At 38.5% G+C, this 14,938-nt stretch overlaps 1 protein-coding gene across 10 annotated transcripts in view; it reads right to left on the bottom strand.

Moving 5' to 3' along the window:
- The window catches only part of BICD1 (BICD cargo adaptor 1), a 172,499-nt gene that overhangs the window by 37,830 nt on the left and 119,731 nt on the right, over positions 1–14,938 (bottom strand). For all 10 annotated transcript variants that reach the window (XR_012503928.1, XR_012503929.1, XM_074357303.1 and 7 more), the window contains exons 5-6: positions 4,389–5,480; positions 425–576 (exon numbers count right to left, since the gene is read on the bottom strand). Coding sequence is in view for 8 of the 10 variants with exons in the window: in XM_074357303.1 (XP_074213404.1) it covers positions 425–576; positions 4,389–5,480 (1,244 nt within the window). In the remaining 2 variants the exon portion in view is untranslated. The remainder of the gene's footprint in view (positions 1–424; positions 577–4,388; positions 5,481–14,938) is intronic.

Below are 14,938 nucleotides of genomic sequence, written 5' to 3'. Positions count from 1 at the left end.
ATACAAATACTTGCTAATGATAAACACTTTCATGTAATTTAGTCACAGAAATAAATTTCAGTGGTGATAATATATTTAGCTATTTTAGGAAGTGGGTTTTTCCCCTTATGGGAGGGTTTTTTTTTTTTAAGTCTAATTCTTTAGGGTACATAAGTCCGTAGAAAAAATATCTATTACATTTATTTAAAAACACTTGTATGTAAAAGAATTGCTTGATCCAGTGTGTCCAGTAGAGGGCTCTGGAAAACAGCACAACAGGTTTTTATCTTAGATTTGTCAGAGTGGAACCTCATGTATTTTCTTCACACCTTGCCCTTTTAGACGGCACACTCAGTAACACTCCTGATGCACCAAGATGCGCGCGTGCAATCTAAAGTCTTTTCCCCGTGTACCACGCCTCATCTTGGAAGGAAAAAACTATTACCTTGTTGCAAACATCGCTCTCAGGGATGAGAAAGTTGCTGCATCTTCTTTCAAAGCCTTCAGTTCATTTCTAAGTTTCGTCATAGTTTCAGTCACCATGGCTTTTTCATTTTCATATTTGTTCTTGAGATTGGCTAGGGCCACCTCAGCTGTCTAAAGCAGAAAAATCACAGTGCTTACAATCTTCATGTCAGGAAAATCTACCATAACAGATTTCTTCACGCTGGGTCAATTGCTTTCTCTCATAAATAAAGAGTGAAATTGACTAGGTTGAATTTTATATAAACATATATATGTATTTTGGACACAGGGCAATTTTTTTTTTAATTCAAAACATGGATGCGAATCCATAATGTGGATACGTTGCCCCGGAAGCCGGCTATGAACCAGTCACTTTTCTATCAGGAGCTCAGGGAATGACAGTAGCTCAGTAAACACTTAATGCAGATTGTTGAGAGTATGGGGTTTTCAGATGCGAAGGGAGCCAAAATGAAACGTTATACTAGGATTTTATCAAGGGAGAGTTAGTGAAGAAGCACAGTGTCCAATTGAAATACAACAGAATTTCCTCTTATGCAAATATTCTTACGTTGCCTGTGCTCTGTGGGCTTGAAACACAGAATAAAAGTCACAGGCCACAGCAGTTTATAACATGAATATGACAAACCATAAGTCCATGTTATATGTTTAAGGAAAAGAATTGACAAAAAAAACAGTTATTTCCTAAGTCTTTGTGTACAACTTCTTCAAAACAATAAATTATAGTCAAATTCTTCATAATGTCCGTAAAAGCAGAGATTTCAAAATGTTGAATGGATGAAAATATTTGTTTGAATTTGGGATTTGGGCATGTTTAAAGCTCTTGTGATTAACAGTGTTTCAAACTGAGAACTCACCTGACACACAGTAGGAAGTAAAAAAAAAAAAAAAAAAAAAAATTGCTGACTAAATCAATGCATGAAATCAACGTGTGTTTAGGGCCTGCCTGTTTAATGCATAGCACCACACACTGAAGCCAAACTGGAAACACACCATCTCTACAAACTATTAACTACAGCTTTCCAGAGTGTGTAAAAATATTTAATACTAATGAAAAATCCATTACTAACAGGTTTCCCAGGAAGACCACCCTGGCTTCTGGCATTTCTTTTTGTGCTTGAAATAGACAGGTTCAAATTCCATAGAGATAAACGGATTCTTTTCTTAATTAAAATAATGCTGGGATAAGGTAGTTTGTTAATGTTTTTATTCCAAAGTCGTATCTTAATAGTTTTGATTGAATTTAAATTCAGATTAAAATGAGAAGTTACTCATACAATACTTCAGTATATTCTGTAGTGCTATATAATTTAGTAGAATCTTCAGAAGTATCATAGATCCAGGAAATTACCCAGAATGCAGAAACTGACCTGGGGGAAGATGGCAGTTGTTTACTTATCAAAAAAATGAGACACCTAATCATGTAGAAGAGATAAAATTGCAAAACTGTAGCTGTGAGCACACGGAGCCACGTGGCCAGTTGCCTAAGGGGCAGAGGGCGAGCAATGATGAAAGAGGAAGATCTGAAAGAGAAGGCACACACTCGTTCATTATCTGTGAAAAACACCCCAAAGGGCTCAGCTTTGTTTGTGGATTTCTGTCCGCAAGACTGCACGAAGCTCTTTCAGAATTAAAAAATGTCTAAGTACCTATAACCCATTAGCAGATTTGCCGACATCTCCATTCTCCACACTCCCAAGGTTGATTTTCTAAATAAAAAATCTCGTGTGCAGCCACAGAGACCTAGATCTAGGACATATTAGTTACTTCCTTTGCAATGCTCCCGTAACTTGGATTACAGCATGCATAACATCAAACTGTAATTATCTGTTTCTATTCTGATACCCCTGGTAGTTTATCCCTGTTCTGGAAGGCAGGGACCATGTGCTGGCCTTCTTTGAATCTTTAACATCCATCATCATCATTTAGTACACAGATGGGCATTTATAAACATTTACTTATTTCATCAGAAGACACTGCGCTTACAAAAAAGCCCAAGGTTTATTAAAAGATTCATAGAGAATGCGAATGTCTATTTAAAACAGGAAGATTCCCTTTTTTCCCTCTATGATAGAATTCTTCGGTTGGCCTTGATAATAAACACCCCATAATGTCTAGCTGTAAATGGATGCCATCTGTACACACCTGAAGCTATTTCTGGCACCCAGCAGCGCAGTAACAGGCCCAACACCACTAAAATATAAACTAAACGCGTGGCTAGAGATACGCCCATGTTTAATTTACTTAAGAGCTGTGATGCTAATACGATGCAAATGGTACCACGAATCACTATGAAAATAAAAAGTCAGCCAGGAATTCTTTGCACTGCTCTGAATTCCTATGGCACTGTTTATACCACTCTAAAGCACTCAGTAGGTCCCATGCTGTGAATAGTTACCGGCAAGTGTCGAAGTCCTGCCAGATTACTAGTCACTTGTTTTCGCATCCCTACTCACTACTGCCATGACATACGTAACCAATGAAGCTTATTCGCAAATTCGTCTCTCTTGGCTCATCAATCATGCTTATCTATACTTCTGTGTCAACGAAGTGTCTTGACACTTATATAGAACTAGGTTTCTAAGTTGTTAATATTCAACCTTCAGGAAGAAGTCAAAGAAGTTATTTGAATGGCTTGACCAAGAATACCCGGGATATCATGTCCTTGAAGGCTGTCGAAGCCTTATCTAATATGGTATCAGTTATTCATGACTGTACTAACTCATTGGGTCTTCGGATTACAGAAAGATATGGAAACAAATTCTTCATCCTGACCTCAAATTGGAGTCAGAGGTTTTACAAATTCTCCATTTGCCCTGATCTTTTCTATTTCCCTGCCAAGTGACAGCACAAAATAGGGTCCCATTTTGCCCTCAGATTTATGTAAACGTGTTTATAGTGAAACAATACTATTGCTCATGGTATAGACCTTCAAATTATATCAACAGGTTTGTAGGAACTGAAGATAAAGATGCCAGAAAGCTGTACCATAGATGACATGAGATAATGGTGTGGTTTTCCCCAGATAAAGGCAACAGGGGAAGGAATTCTGAATCTGAAATTAACCTTCACTCTCCAGCCCTAGTACAGCTTACATTTGCGAGAAGATACTTGATGCTTTGTTGCGTCTCTTGATCAATACCCTTTATTCAGCACCCTTCTCAAATGTACCTTTCAAGCCTCACTTTCCAGAGAAGCTAAACAGAGGTTAAAAATATTTTCCGACTGTATTTCATAACACTCTCAGCCAGGTAAAGCTTGAAGGTGAAAAACAAATTCAGACATTAAGGATATCTAGGAATCCGGCTGGCTCACGTGGCAGCATGCCTACTCACGGCAGAAGGACAGGTCTATGGCGAGAAAAAATTCTCTACTGCTTCAGCTCTGGCCCAGGTGAGTTAACATCCCAAGTGGACCTGAATTTCAGGTGTGGGGTCACGGGCAGAGCGAGTGCACATTCTACCTTTATCTCCGTGTCCTCTATTTCTCTCTCCCTCTGCTCCCGCTGCCCGCCGGGAGCTTTTCTTGCTGTATCCGCCTGGTGTTAAGCTGCCTCGCCAGCCTGTTCTGCATCCCTCCGTCTCCTGCTTCCACACTCAGTGACTGCTGGGCTCCAGCTAAGGACCCCCTGAGCTGCCTTCTGACACCTGCAACTGGATCTTCTCTGCTCCTGCTTTAGCTTCCTCACCTCTACCTCGACTGAGCGGGGCATAGCTCCTCTCCTGTTTCATCCATCCATTCCTGCACCTCAGAGTAATGACTACATTCTGATCTGGCACTGGCCATAGGTTGCTTGTTTTCTTCCTCTGCTGACCAGGAACCTGAACTCTCACCCTGCCGGCAGTGGACACCCAAACGCATGAAGGAATAAACCAGTTAAGAAAGCGCTGTCTAGCACGGCTTTTCGGTAGAATGAGACCGATCACCTGTTTGTTGGCTTTCAGCACCGCCCTCAGTGTGGCGATCTGCTCCCGTTTGGTGCTCAGCAGGGACTTCAGCTTGAGGATCTCCTCCATGAGGGCTTCCTTGTCTTTGTCGATCATGGGAGCCAGCTCCCGTGCCGCTGCTCTCTGACGAGACAGTTGCAAGGACCGGTCCACAGCCTTCTGCAGATGCTTGATTTGGTCCCGGATGATGGCGTTGAGGTTGTAGATGTTCATTGGCTCTTTGCGGATGTCACTTGTGTCCAATACTGGAGAGGACGGTGGGGCAGTAATAACAGGGGAGACCGTGGGGGTCTTGGTTGGACTCGGCTCTTTGCTGGCCTCTGTGTTTTCTTTTGAAACTGGTTCAGGTGAGGTCCGTGTTTCCACGGGGGATGACACCCCCCGCCTGGCTAACCGTGGAGACAAAAGCCCCCTGGGATCATCGGGCCCCTTCAGGCTGCCACTCCGGGTGACCCTGCTTTGTCTGTAGTAGTCCAGCATGACCCTGTTGGGGGTTTCATTGTTGCACAGACAGACGTGGTGGTAGAGCTGGGCTAGCTCCTCACTAAACGTCACCAGCTCATCCTGGGCTGTATTCAGGGTATTGTGATTTTCGTTGGCTATGCTGGTCATCTTCTGCAACTCCTTCTCCATGTGCGCCATCTTCTCTCCACTCTCCTTGCTGGTCTTCTCAAGGCTTGTAACCTGCTCATCGTACATTTGGATCTTACTCTCATACTTGGCCTTCTCCTCCGTGTAGTTTTCTACAGATTTGTTGTATTTCTCCTTCAAGGCCTTAATTTCAGCTTTCAAATCGATCACCTCGGTGACTGCCACCCTGTACTTGCACTCAAGGATCTCTAAGCCGTTGATGTCCACCTCGTAGTCATGCGCCTCCTCCCCCGAGTCCCGGCCCTTCTCCCCATCCAGCTCCTTGAGCTCCTTGCTGCTCTGCAGGCCCTTCATGGCATTCACGTGCTCCGTGAGCCGATGCACCCGTTCATGCTGCTCTGTCAGCGCCCCTTTGGTGTGTTCCAACTGCGTCTGGGACTCCTGGAGATTGGCCAGAAGAATAGCCTTTTCCCGCTCTACCTGCAATGGCAAAAGAAAGTCTCTGAATGCCTTCAGTGCAACACCAGTGATGAACTTGAACCATTCACAGTTGGACATGTACACATTTAAAAAACTGCCCCAGAGCCAAAGTTCCCATTACTTCAAATTGAATTGGAGCATGTTTTCTTATTTCAGCGGTTTTGGTAAGTCAATCAATCAAAAACTACGTCATTCCAAAGGAATTATGCTCTGCATACTTACCCATCCAAATTCTCACGCATTATGCACATACACTCATGAAACTTGATTATAATTCAAACAACCTTATTTTTATCTTTTAACACCTTGCAGAAAACATGACTTCAAGAGATAGTACTTAGCATTGTCTTTATTTTGAAAGCCTTAGAGTATATGGGATAAATGACTGTCTCAAGGTGCCTGTGAATCAGCCTTTCCTTCCAGAGCTCAGCCCTAAGTCAGCTTTAAAACTTAAGGCTTTTGTAGGGGACGATACAGCTCAAGTGATTAAGGGCATTCTTGGCATGCGCAGGGTCCTGGGTTCAATCCCCAGTACTTCCTCCAAAAATAAATAAACAAATAAATAAACCAACATAATTACCTTCCACTACCACCCCCCAAAATTAAAACAAACAAAAATAAGTTAGAAAAAAACTTCAGTCTTTAACTTACTAAATAATGATGAGAACCATAACTGTCTCTTTAAAAATAAGCGTTTACCCCCCAAGATAAACATGGACTAAATACAATAGTTTTTAATATAAATGTCAGGAAAAAAAACAGTTTTAGGGCTATTTTAAAACTGCAATTAATTTGAATAACGTGGCCATATGTTACTGTAAAGATGGTAGTACTGTATATTGAAAAATATTCAAGTCTCAATATAAAATACTATCTCATTAAATATAAATATATAAGAAACTGTAAATCTGAGAAACTTTAAAACCACTTTCCGTCCCTCCATATGGGTAATCACTATTATGATTAAGCGTTTCTGCATGCTTACAATGGAGGTATGTTTTTCAATAAGCAAATAACAGTTTGCATTTTAAAGCCCTATGTAAAAGGTATATCTTTCTGCATTTAAATTTCTTTCCTTTCTTCTTTTTTTAAATAAACCATCATGAGATCTGCTTTAAGGATAATAAACTTATGTTGAATGTCTTTACGTCTAAAGGAAGTTATCAAGTTGAACTTTCAAGCTTTCCTGGATTATACATTATATCCCTCCAAACTCTCCTAAATTCCTAGGAGTTAAGTAAGTTATTATTATAATAACACAATAAATATCAATTATTAAAACATGATTAATATTTTTAACCAACATATTACTTTAGGAGAGCTATACCTATCTATCTATAAATTTATAATTCAGTATATAGTAGTATTTTTATGATTCTTTATGATACTTGATATCCTTCAGGTAATTATCATTTTAGGCTGTCTTCACTTGACAAGGTTCTAATATGCATGAATTTCAGTGACCATGGTTTAGTTAAAATACCAGTCCTCCCATAGTTCAGATTTCAATGACCAGTATATTAACTGTGAGCAATGTGCAAAGTACAAACTTTTGCTGCTTCAATCTACGAAAACACTGCATAATAACATCATGACCAGCGACCAGTCACATCATTCAAAGTCCATCAGTTATCGGTCACTGTGTATCTGTTATTCAATTCACTCACAGGCAGCAAAGTATGTAGTTGTGTTGTCTTCTTGTCTCCCAGTGATAAACTCGCATGATGTTTCACAAAAACAGATCATCCAAAGAAGGTATTGGCAAAGAAAGACAAAAAGAAGGAAAGAAAGAGCGAGCAGCAAAGAAACAGAGTGACAATGTTGCAGTGAAATTTGAATCAAACATGAGAGCAGTTACAGAAGAAATAGTTGAATGTGGGAATGGTGACACTGATGCTGTGTGAAGGACTTTAGCCAAAGCAACATGGCAAAGGAGAATGTATCAACATAAATGAAAAAAGTAGTTGTTACAAAAAGGATGAAAAAGCCCTTGAGGAAGTGACACATTCACACCATCAGAGAGATTTTCAGACACTGAAGATGCAAAGGATACAATGTTGGAAGCTCATCCAAACTGAAAAAGGAGTAGGACAATTTTCCAAGAAAAGATTCTTGCCAGCATCATAAATTATATGTTGAGAAGAAGGCAAGATCAAACTAATCTTGATACTTTTTTGGGAGGGGTGGTTTTCAAATTTTTATTTCCAAAGCATGGATAGCTCTGATATTCTGCAAAATGTGAATCAATTTCCCTAGGGTTTTTTTTTGGGGGGGGGGGGTTAAACATTTTTTTCAAGATTTTTTTACAAAGGAATCTTTAAATATGTTTCTGATGTTTAGGTTACAGTGTACCAAGTAGCTTTTCTGTTTTTTCACTGCTCTCTGTACTTATGACCCACAGTAAGAGAGTTTTCTAATGTTTTGACACAAAATTTGAAAAATCACAGACCAATTGTAATTTTCTCCATTAAGTGTTTGCATGGTTTCAGCTTGCACAATCACATTTATGGTCCTGCAAGACGATGCAAATGCCTCTATAGTATGGTTGTATATATTAGAACTTTAAAATAGAGTTTTGTTATTTTAAATTATTATTTAGAGTCTTCTAAATTGTAGCTTTGATTTTATGACCTACTGTTTGATCGTATCTGCAATAGGCACGCAATCCAGAAGTTACATTTTATGGCTACAGAAATCAAAGTATTCCAGAACATTGTATCATAGGTCACACTAGGACTTGCAGCATCTGAGAACTCGAGCCAAATCTGGGCAAGCTTCAGTTCAGAATCTATAAAAGGAGTGTGCCAATGCCTGTATCACGGGACATTTGGATGATTTAGTAAGAAAATAACTTTAATGCTCAAAGTATTATAATGTTAGCTGTTGCTAACATTTGGGTAACTGTGGTCCAAATCCATGACCAAAACGCTTCTACGTGGCAAACACATCCTGTTTTCCAAATTTGTATTTGTATGTGCAAAAGCAACTCATCGCAGAGTCAGGACAGATTTGAAGACAAATCCTCTTAGCTGGGTTTCACTAGCTACCACACATTGTATTTGCATATCATTGAAGATGAAACAACTTACCCAGACTACAGGGCGATAATTTTAAGCGAAAATCCAGGTAATTATGTCATATGGTATTTGATGAAAAGTCAAGTCATTTGAATTTTTGATAAAAAAGAAAAAATCTCCTAGATATTCTATTATTGGTGTTGTATACAATCTCAGTAAAATGGATTATTTCAGGAGGTTTTTAAAAACAGTTTTTTGAAAATTAAGTAAATTTGCTCTAAAAAGTCTGAACATCGTTTGATGAGTACGCTCAAGTACAACACACAAAGCTGTTTTCAAAAAGCCCTTTTAATAGGAAAAGTTTTTGGATAAAATAAAAATTGGACCCGAACAAAATGTAGTGACTGTGTTTGCCTCAAGCTTGTTTCAGAGGCAGAAGTGTTATGATGAATGAGGTAATGCTTTTAGGAGAGTTTCCAATCTGGACTTGGCTGATTACAGTTGTTTTAACAGAAACATTTTCTGAACCTAAAAGGCTAAGTGTATCAGTTTCTTCATGATTGCACCTGCAGAAAACATCAAACAGAACAGTGTCTCCATACAGTGCTAATTTCCACACTTAGTATTTCTGGTGGAATCACTTGAATAGGGTATGGCATTCAAATTTTATACACACATACATACGTGCACACATACATACACATATATGTGTGTGTGTGTATTTTTTCCAGGCAATTAAGGTTGGTTTGCCCTCCCCCAACAAAGAAGGATAACTAAATTGTGGATAATTTTGTATAACTCTGGCATTATTCTTTCACTCAGCTACTGAAACTTGAAGTACCTTATTTATTTATTTGGGGGGGGAATTAGGTTAATTAATTTATTTTTTAACTGAGGTACAGGGGATTGAACCTAAGCACACAGCCTACCACTGAGCTATATCCTTCCCCTGCAGCTTGAAATACTTAAATTGTATCTGGATTTCAAAGAGCAGTGCTTAAACTATTTCAGATACATTGTGCTTTGAATTAATAAATGCAAAGCACTTTAAAGATTAAAATTACTATTCATTTTAACTGTCTATTTTAATCTCTATTTGTGAAGAATTTATTCAAGAGACTTGCTGAGTTGATTATAATCTTGTATAATTATACATATAAATAATATATAATCTTCTATAGTGACTAAAAATAGTTGCCCTATTTCTCTTCCTACAATTTCCATCTTCTATCTGTGAAGCGGAGATTTTATTTTTCATAGTAGGGCTGGTTTTTGCCAGAAAACCTGAACGCAGAATTTGTAAACTTTTTAGTTTAGTATAAGTATACAGTATATACTATCATTATTATTGTAGTTGTGTCCTATAGAAATTATGTTTAATTTCACTGAATCTTTACCTTTTAAAATAAACACATTTACATGTACTTAATAATGATCGATTCTTTTGTGAAGGAACAAAAGATAGCATAATTTGCACGTTCATATTAGAATTTTTATAGGAAAAGAAATCAAAGTTGTTTTATGAGTCAATAATTCCCAGAAAGTCTTAATCCTGGTCATCAGACTCTCAGTGTGACATCTGAGTGACTGGTGTAGCTTTTGTAATGACATACATGCTTGTGTAAAATAGAACTCAGAAATTAATAATTTATTCTTCTCTGCTTGAAGTGATGCAACTCTGGCAATGCGTATCTGTGCCCTGATGGGCGAGAACTGTGAAAAAAGATCAGCTCAGAACTAAGAAACGCAAGGTGAGAGACTCCAGCAGTTGGATAAAAAGGTAATATATTTCAGAGAGAGTGGCAAGAAGGAAGCTCTCTCTCTCACAGACACATACACGCGTGTATGTGCAAAATGCAGTCAGCTGGACAGAGATTCAAAAAAAAAAAAAAAAAAAAGGAAGGGGAGGGACCCTTTTCAAGTCGTTCTATGAGGCCAGTATTACTTTGATACCAAAACCAGACAAAAATATTACAAGAAAAGAAAACTACAGATCAGTATCTCATGAAAGACACAAAAATCTTGAACAAAATACTAGCAAGCTGAATCCAGTAACCTATTAAAACGATTACAGCATGACCAAGTGGGATTTATCCTAGGAATACAATGTTGATTTAACATCCAAAAATCAAAAAATACAATACACTGTATTAATATAACATAGGACAAAACCACGTGGTCATTTCAATACATGCAGGAAAAGCAGTTGATAAAATTCAATACCGCTTCATGATGAAAACAGACAACAGTCTAGAAGAAACAGAAGAGAACTCCCCCAGAATGATGGAGGGCATCGACCAAACACTCACAGATAACACACCGCTCTCTTCCTAGGATCAGGAGCAGGATGAACATGGCTGCTCCTGCCATTTTTATTCAACATTGGACTGGAAGTTCCAGCCAGGGCAGTCAGGTTATGATCACAAGGCAAATAAGTGTGAGTGAGGACATGGAGAGCTCAGAATCCTCATACACTGCTGGCGGGGACATAAAATGGTGCAGCTGCTTTGAAACAGTCTGGCAGCTCCTTGGAAGGTGAAACACAGAGTTACCATGTGACCGAGCAATCCCACTCCTGCAAATGCCCAAGAGAATAAAAAGCTACGTGTACACAAAAACTTGTGCATGAATGTTCACCGCAGTATTATTCCTAATAGCCGAAAAGTGGAAACAACCCAAATGTCCATCAATGATAAATGGAGAAATAAAATGTGGTATATCCATATAATAGAATATTATTTGGCGATAAAAGGAAATGAAGTAGTAACCCATGGTACCATATGAATGAACCTTGAACACACTATGCTAAGTGATAAAAGCCAGACACAAAAGACCACGTATCGTGTGATTCCATTCACATGAAATGTCCAGAACAGACAAATCTGTTGAGACAGAAAGTAGGTTAGCGGTTGCCTAGAGCTGCAGTGGCTGCTAATGGGTATACGCTTTCTTTCTGGTGTAATAAAAATGTTTAAAGTGGACTTTGGTGGTGGCTGCACGACTCTGTGACTACACTAAAAACCACTGAATTGTACCCTGTAAATGGATGGATTGCATGCGAATTAGCTCCATAAAGCCGTTCTTGAAAAAAACTATACAGACTCATCCCTTGCTGTTTGACTACAGATGCTCTTTTATATTTACTTTGGTCAAAAAAGTAAGGCTTCTGAGAAACATGTCTGCCTCATGCTTATAAAGGTAACCCTTAACTGTAAAGTCTGTAACACTGTAACAACTTAAGTTGTCAGCTTTGTCCTAGGAAATTGTATGTGTCACATTAAGGTTTAAAAACTGGGAACTGACCAATCTTGTCTTAATTAATTTCATACCATCAATATTCCGTGAGTCTTATCTGTTACAAACAGATTATATTTGATCTGACTCTCTTTCTGTGTAGTGACTCCACTTCCTTTGAGCAAGTGACACATTTGTGCCTCAGTTTCTCTATCTGTAAAAGGGGATAACACTACTTCTTAGTTGTTATAATTACCAACCAAGTAAGCAAATGTATATAAATTGCTTTGCACTCTTATGGGACATACAACAAATTGACCAGTTACCATCACTATAGGAAAAATTAAAATTGCCTTTAATAGAGTGGATCCAAACACAACATGAATTTTTATTTCTTCCACAGCCACGAGGAAACAACAAAACGTATAAGCTTCAGTTCTACAGAAATGGTGCTGTTTTCTCACATTCCACATGAAGTTACCTAACAGGATGATACTGAAGAACACAACCCAAAGAGTTTTTTCCTGCTTAGTCTGACTCTCTGTGTTATGAAGTATAACGGAGGCTATTTATCAAAGGTAGAAATGTTAGCACAAGCATAGAGATACCTTCAACTAGATTGTGTGATTTATTCAGTATTCCTAGGCAGGATCTACTCTTTTTCATTCTAATAAAACTAATAAGGTACTTGACTGCCACTGGCAAGTACTGTCACTGGAAATTGTCAATTATAATCTATTTGAAATAACTGAGTCTTGGGGACAATTCTGGGAGGCACTGAGTAAACTGTAAGTCGTAGATTTTTCTATTAATTAGTACTGTTTCCCAGCAGATCCCTCCCCAGCAAACCCCAGCAGTATGAGATCTTAAGGAAGGGAAACTATCTTTTTTTTTTTTTCCTAATCCCAGCAAAGGTGTCTCATGGACTAGTGATGGGGCTTATTTATTACTTTCCCTTTTAGAAATGCGCCTAACAGAAGTGAAGCGATTCAGCCAACATTCCTGATACCCAAGGCGGAAACAGAGGCTTTTTTTTTTTTTTCTTTTCGGGACCAGGTTAAGTAAATACCACAGACAGGAAAACATAAGTTAGATGCACAGATCGAGTCTTGTAAGATAAGAAAAGGCCGAGAGGCTTTGACTCAGGTATGCTGTTTTCAAAGAATTTCTTTAATCCTAAGAAAGGAAATCTTAAAATCTGCATATTCCCTAGTAGAGGGCGTTATGTCCCTGCCCGGGACCCTCTACGTATGAAATTAAGTCTGTTTTTCTCCTCTTCATCTGTTTTCAATTTAATTATTGGACCAGCCAAAGAACCTAGACGGGAAAAGGGAAAATTTTTTCCATTCTTATACTTTCTAGATTCAAAACCCATCTGGCCCCAAGCGTTTCAGACAGCCATAGTGAAGGTGCATTTCATTGTCTCCCCAGGAGGTCCAGAACAGCGGTCCTGACACACGTACTGACACGGTACATGCTTCACAGTGCGTGAGTGTTGTGTCTTAGAATTGCCGTATTATTTTCAAGGCTCATTCACATTAATGCCAACTGCAGTAACTTCTAGGTAATGTATCTTGTAATGTTTTCATAATTTGTTTACTTACATAAGTTAAACACAAGGGAAAACAGCTAAGGAAAAACTCAGATTATAAAGAAATTATGCATGAGAAGATACATTCCAGTATACTTGTACTCAACAATTTAACTGAAATATATATTCTTACAAAAATGCTGATTACAAGAAAATAGATGATTACTTTGCTGACAACGAAATGAGAAGTTAGTGTTCCTGGTGTGAGGCTGGAAGCTGCGAAGTCCTTCCTGTGTTGAGCCTGGTTTTTCGAAACTAAATTTGGAGCAAACTCTGGGACACAAGGCCTTACCAGTGCCTCCCTGCATCTTTACAATCTGTCAGCAGTTACTGGGTGCTGATGAAAGGTCTGAAGACCCACAGCTTTCTCGTGTACTGAGGGAAGGTTTATCCAGCCAAGCTTTTCTCATTCTAGCTTTTTGCTTAATGAACATTCCTTTTCACGCCCTGATACTTAACTGCCACCTTTCTGTATTCCTATTAGCGACCACATTCCTCCCATCTGAGATGACTATCCTTGAACTAATTATCCAACAATAACAGTTAATACTATTAATAATGGCTAAATAAACTGAGTGCTTAATGAAGTAAAGACTACGGAGCAGAAACAGTGGTAACAGTTCATGATGATGGAGCATTCACCATGTGCTTGGCCCTGTTCTAAGCGCTTTATGTGTATTGCCTCATAAACCTTTATGACACTTTGAGGAAGTGTAATATGGGAGAGTAAAGTGATATCTCTCTAAGAATGATTCTTAATTAGAGGTCGACCTTGGAGCACTTGAAATGCGTGGGCATCTCTGGTCACCCCATCTGTGAGGTGTAACAAGCATTTAATCGGTTGGGACCAGAGATGCTAAACTTCCTGTAATTTATCAGACAGTCCCAGACAACGAGGACAAAGCCCATCCCAAACGCAACGTGGTCCCCATTGAGAACCTCTCTCTTGCTGAGAACTTGTTTTCTACCATTCTTTTTTTTTATTAAACTACATCTCTTTTTTGGATTTTTGTGTTACCCAGCTCAGATTACATTTAGGATTAAAGCTGAAAACAACTCTGAGCTTTCAACCAATAGCTGACCTGGTTGAAAACTGTTGGGCTGTTTTATGCATAAAAGCCCCTCTTCCTAATATATTCTACTCTGTCACCAGAATTAAAAAAAAGAAATTGAAAAAGAAATAAAAAGCTTCAACCCATTATTTTTTTATCCCAAAGCCACCAACATGATAGTTTAAGGAAAATTTTATATTAATTCTATTCAATTTGGGGGGCACAAATTCTTATAAATATGTCATGCAAAATCTTTTCACTAGGAAATATGTTTTCCACCCACCTGAGTGTATTAGTGTGAACTGAGCAAAAAGACATAGAAAAGTGTTATCTGCACAGAACTGGACTTTGCAGTCAGGTGAGTCCATATGAAATTAATTTCCTTCCAGTGGCCATGTCCTCTTGCCTTGATTCAAATTAAACATTGAGAAAATGAATTCTCACTAATTCTCTTTCAGCAGCCTAAAGCTCTGGGCAGGTAAAAGTTAAAGGATATATTAACTCTTGATATAGTATTAAAAATAAACCTAATAATAAATTAATTTCATTGGTTCCCTAGTCTTG

This window comes from Camelus bactrianus, chromosome 34 (genome assembly GCF_048773025.1).
Source record: "Camelus bactrianus isolate YW-2024 breed Bactrian camel chromosome 34, ASM4877302v1, whole genome shotgun sequence".
NCBI classification, from domain to species: domain Eukaryota; kingdom Metazoa; phylum Chordata; class Mammalia; order Artiodactyla; family Camelidae; genus Camelus; species Camelus bactrianus.
The sequence above is the reverse complement of the archived record's forward strand: the minus strand, read 5'-3'. Positions and strand labels throughout refer to the sequence as shown.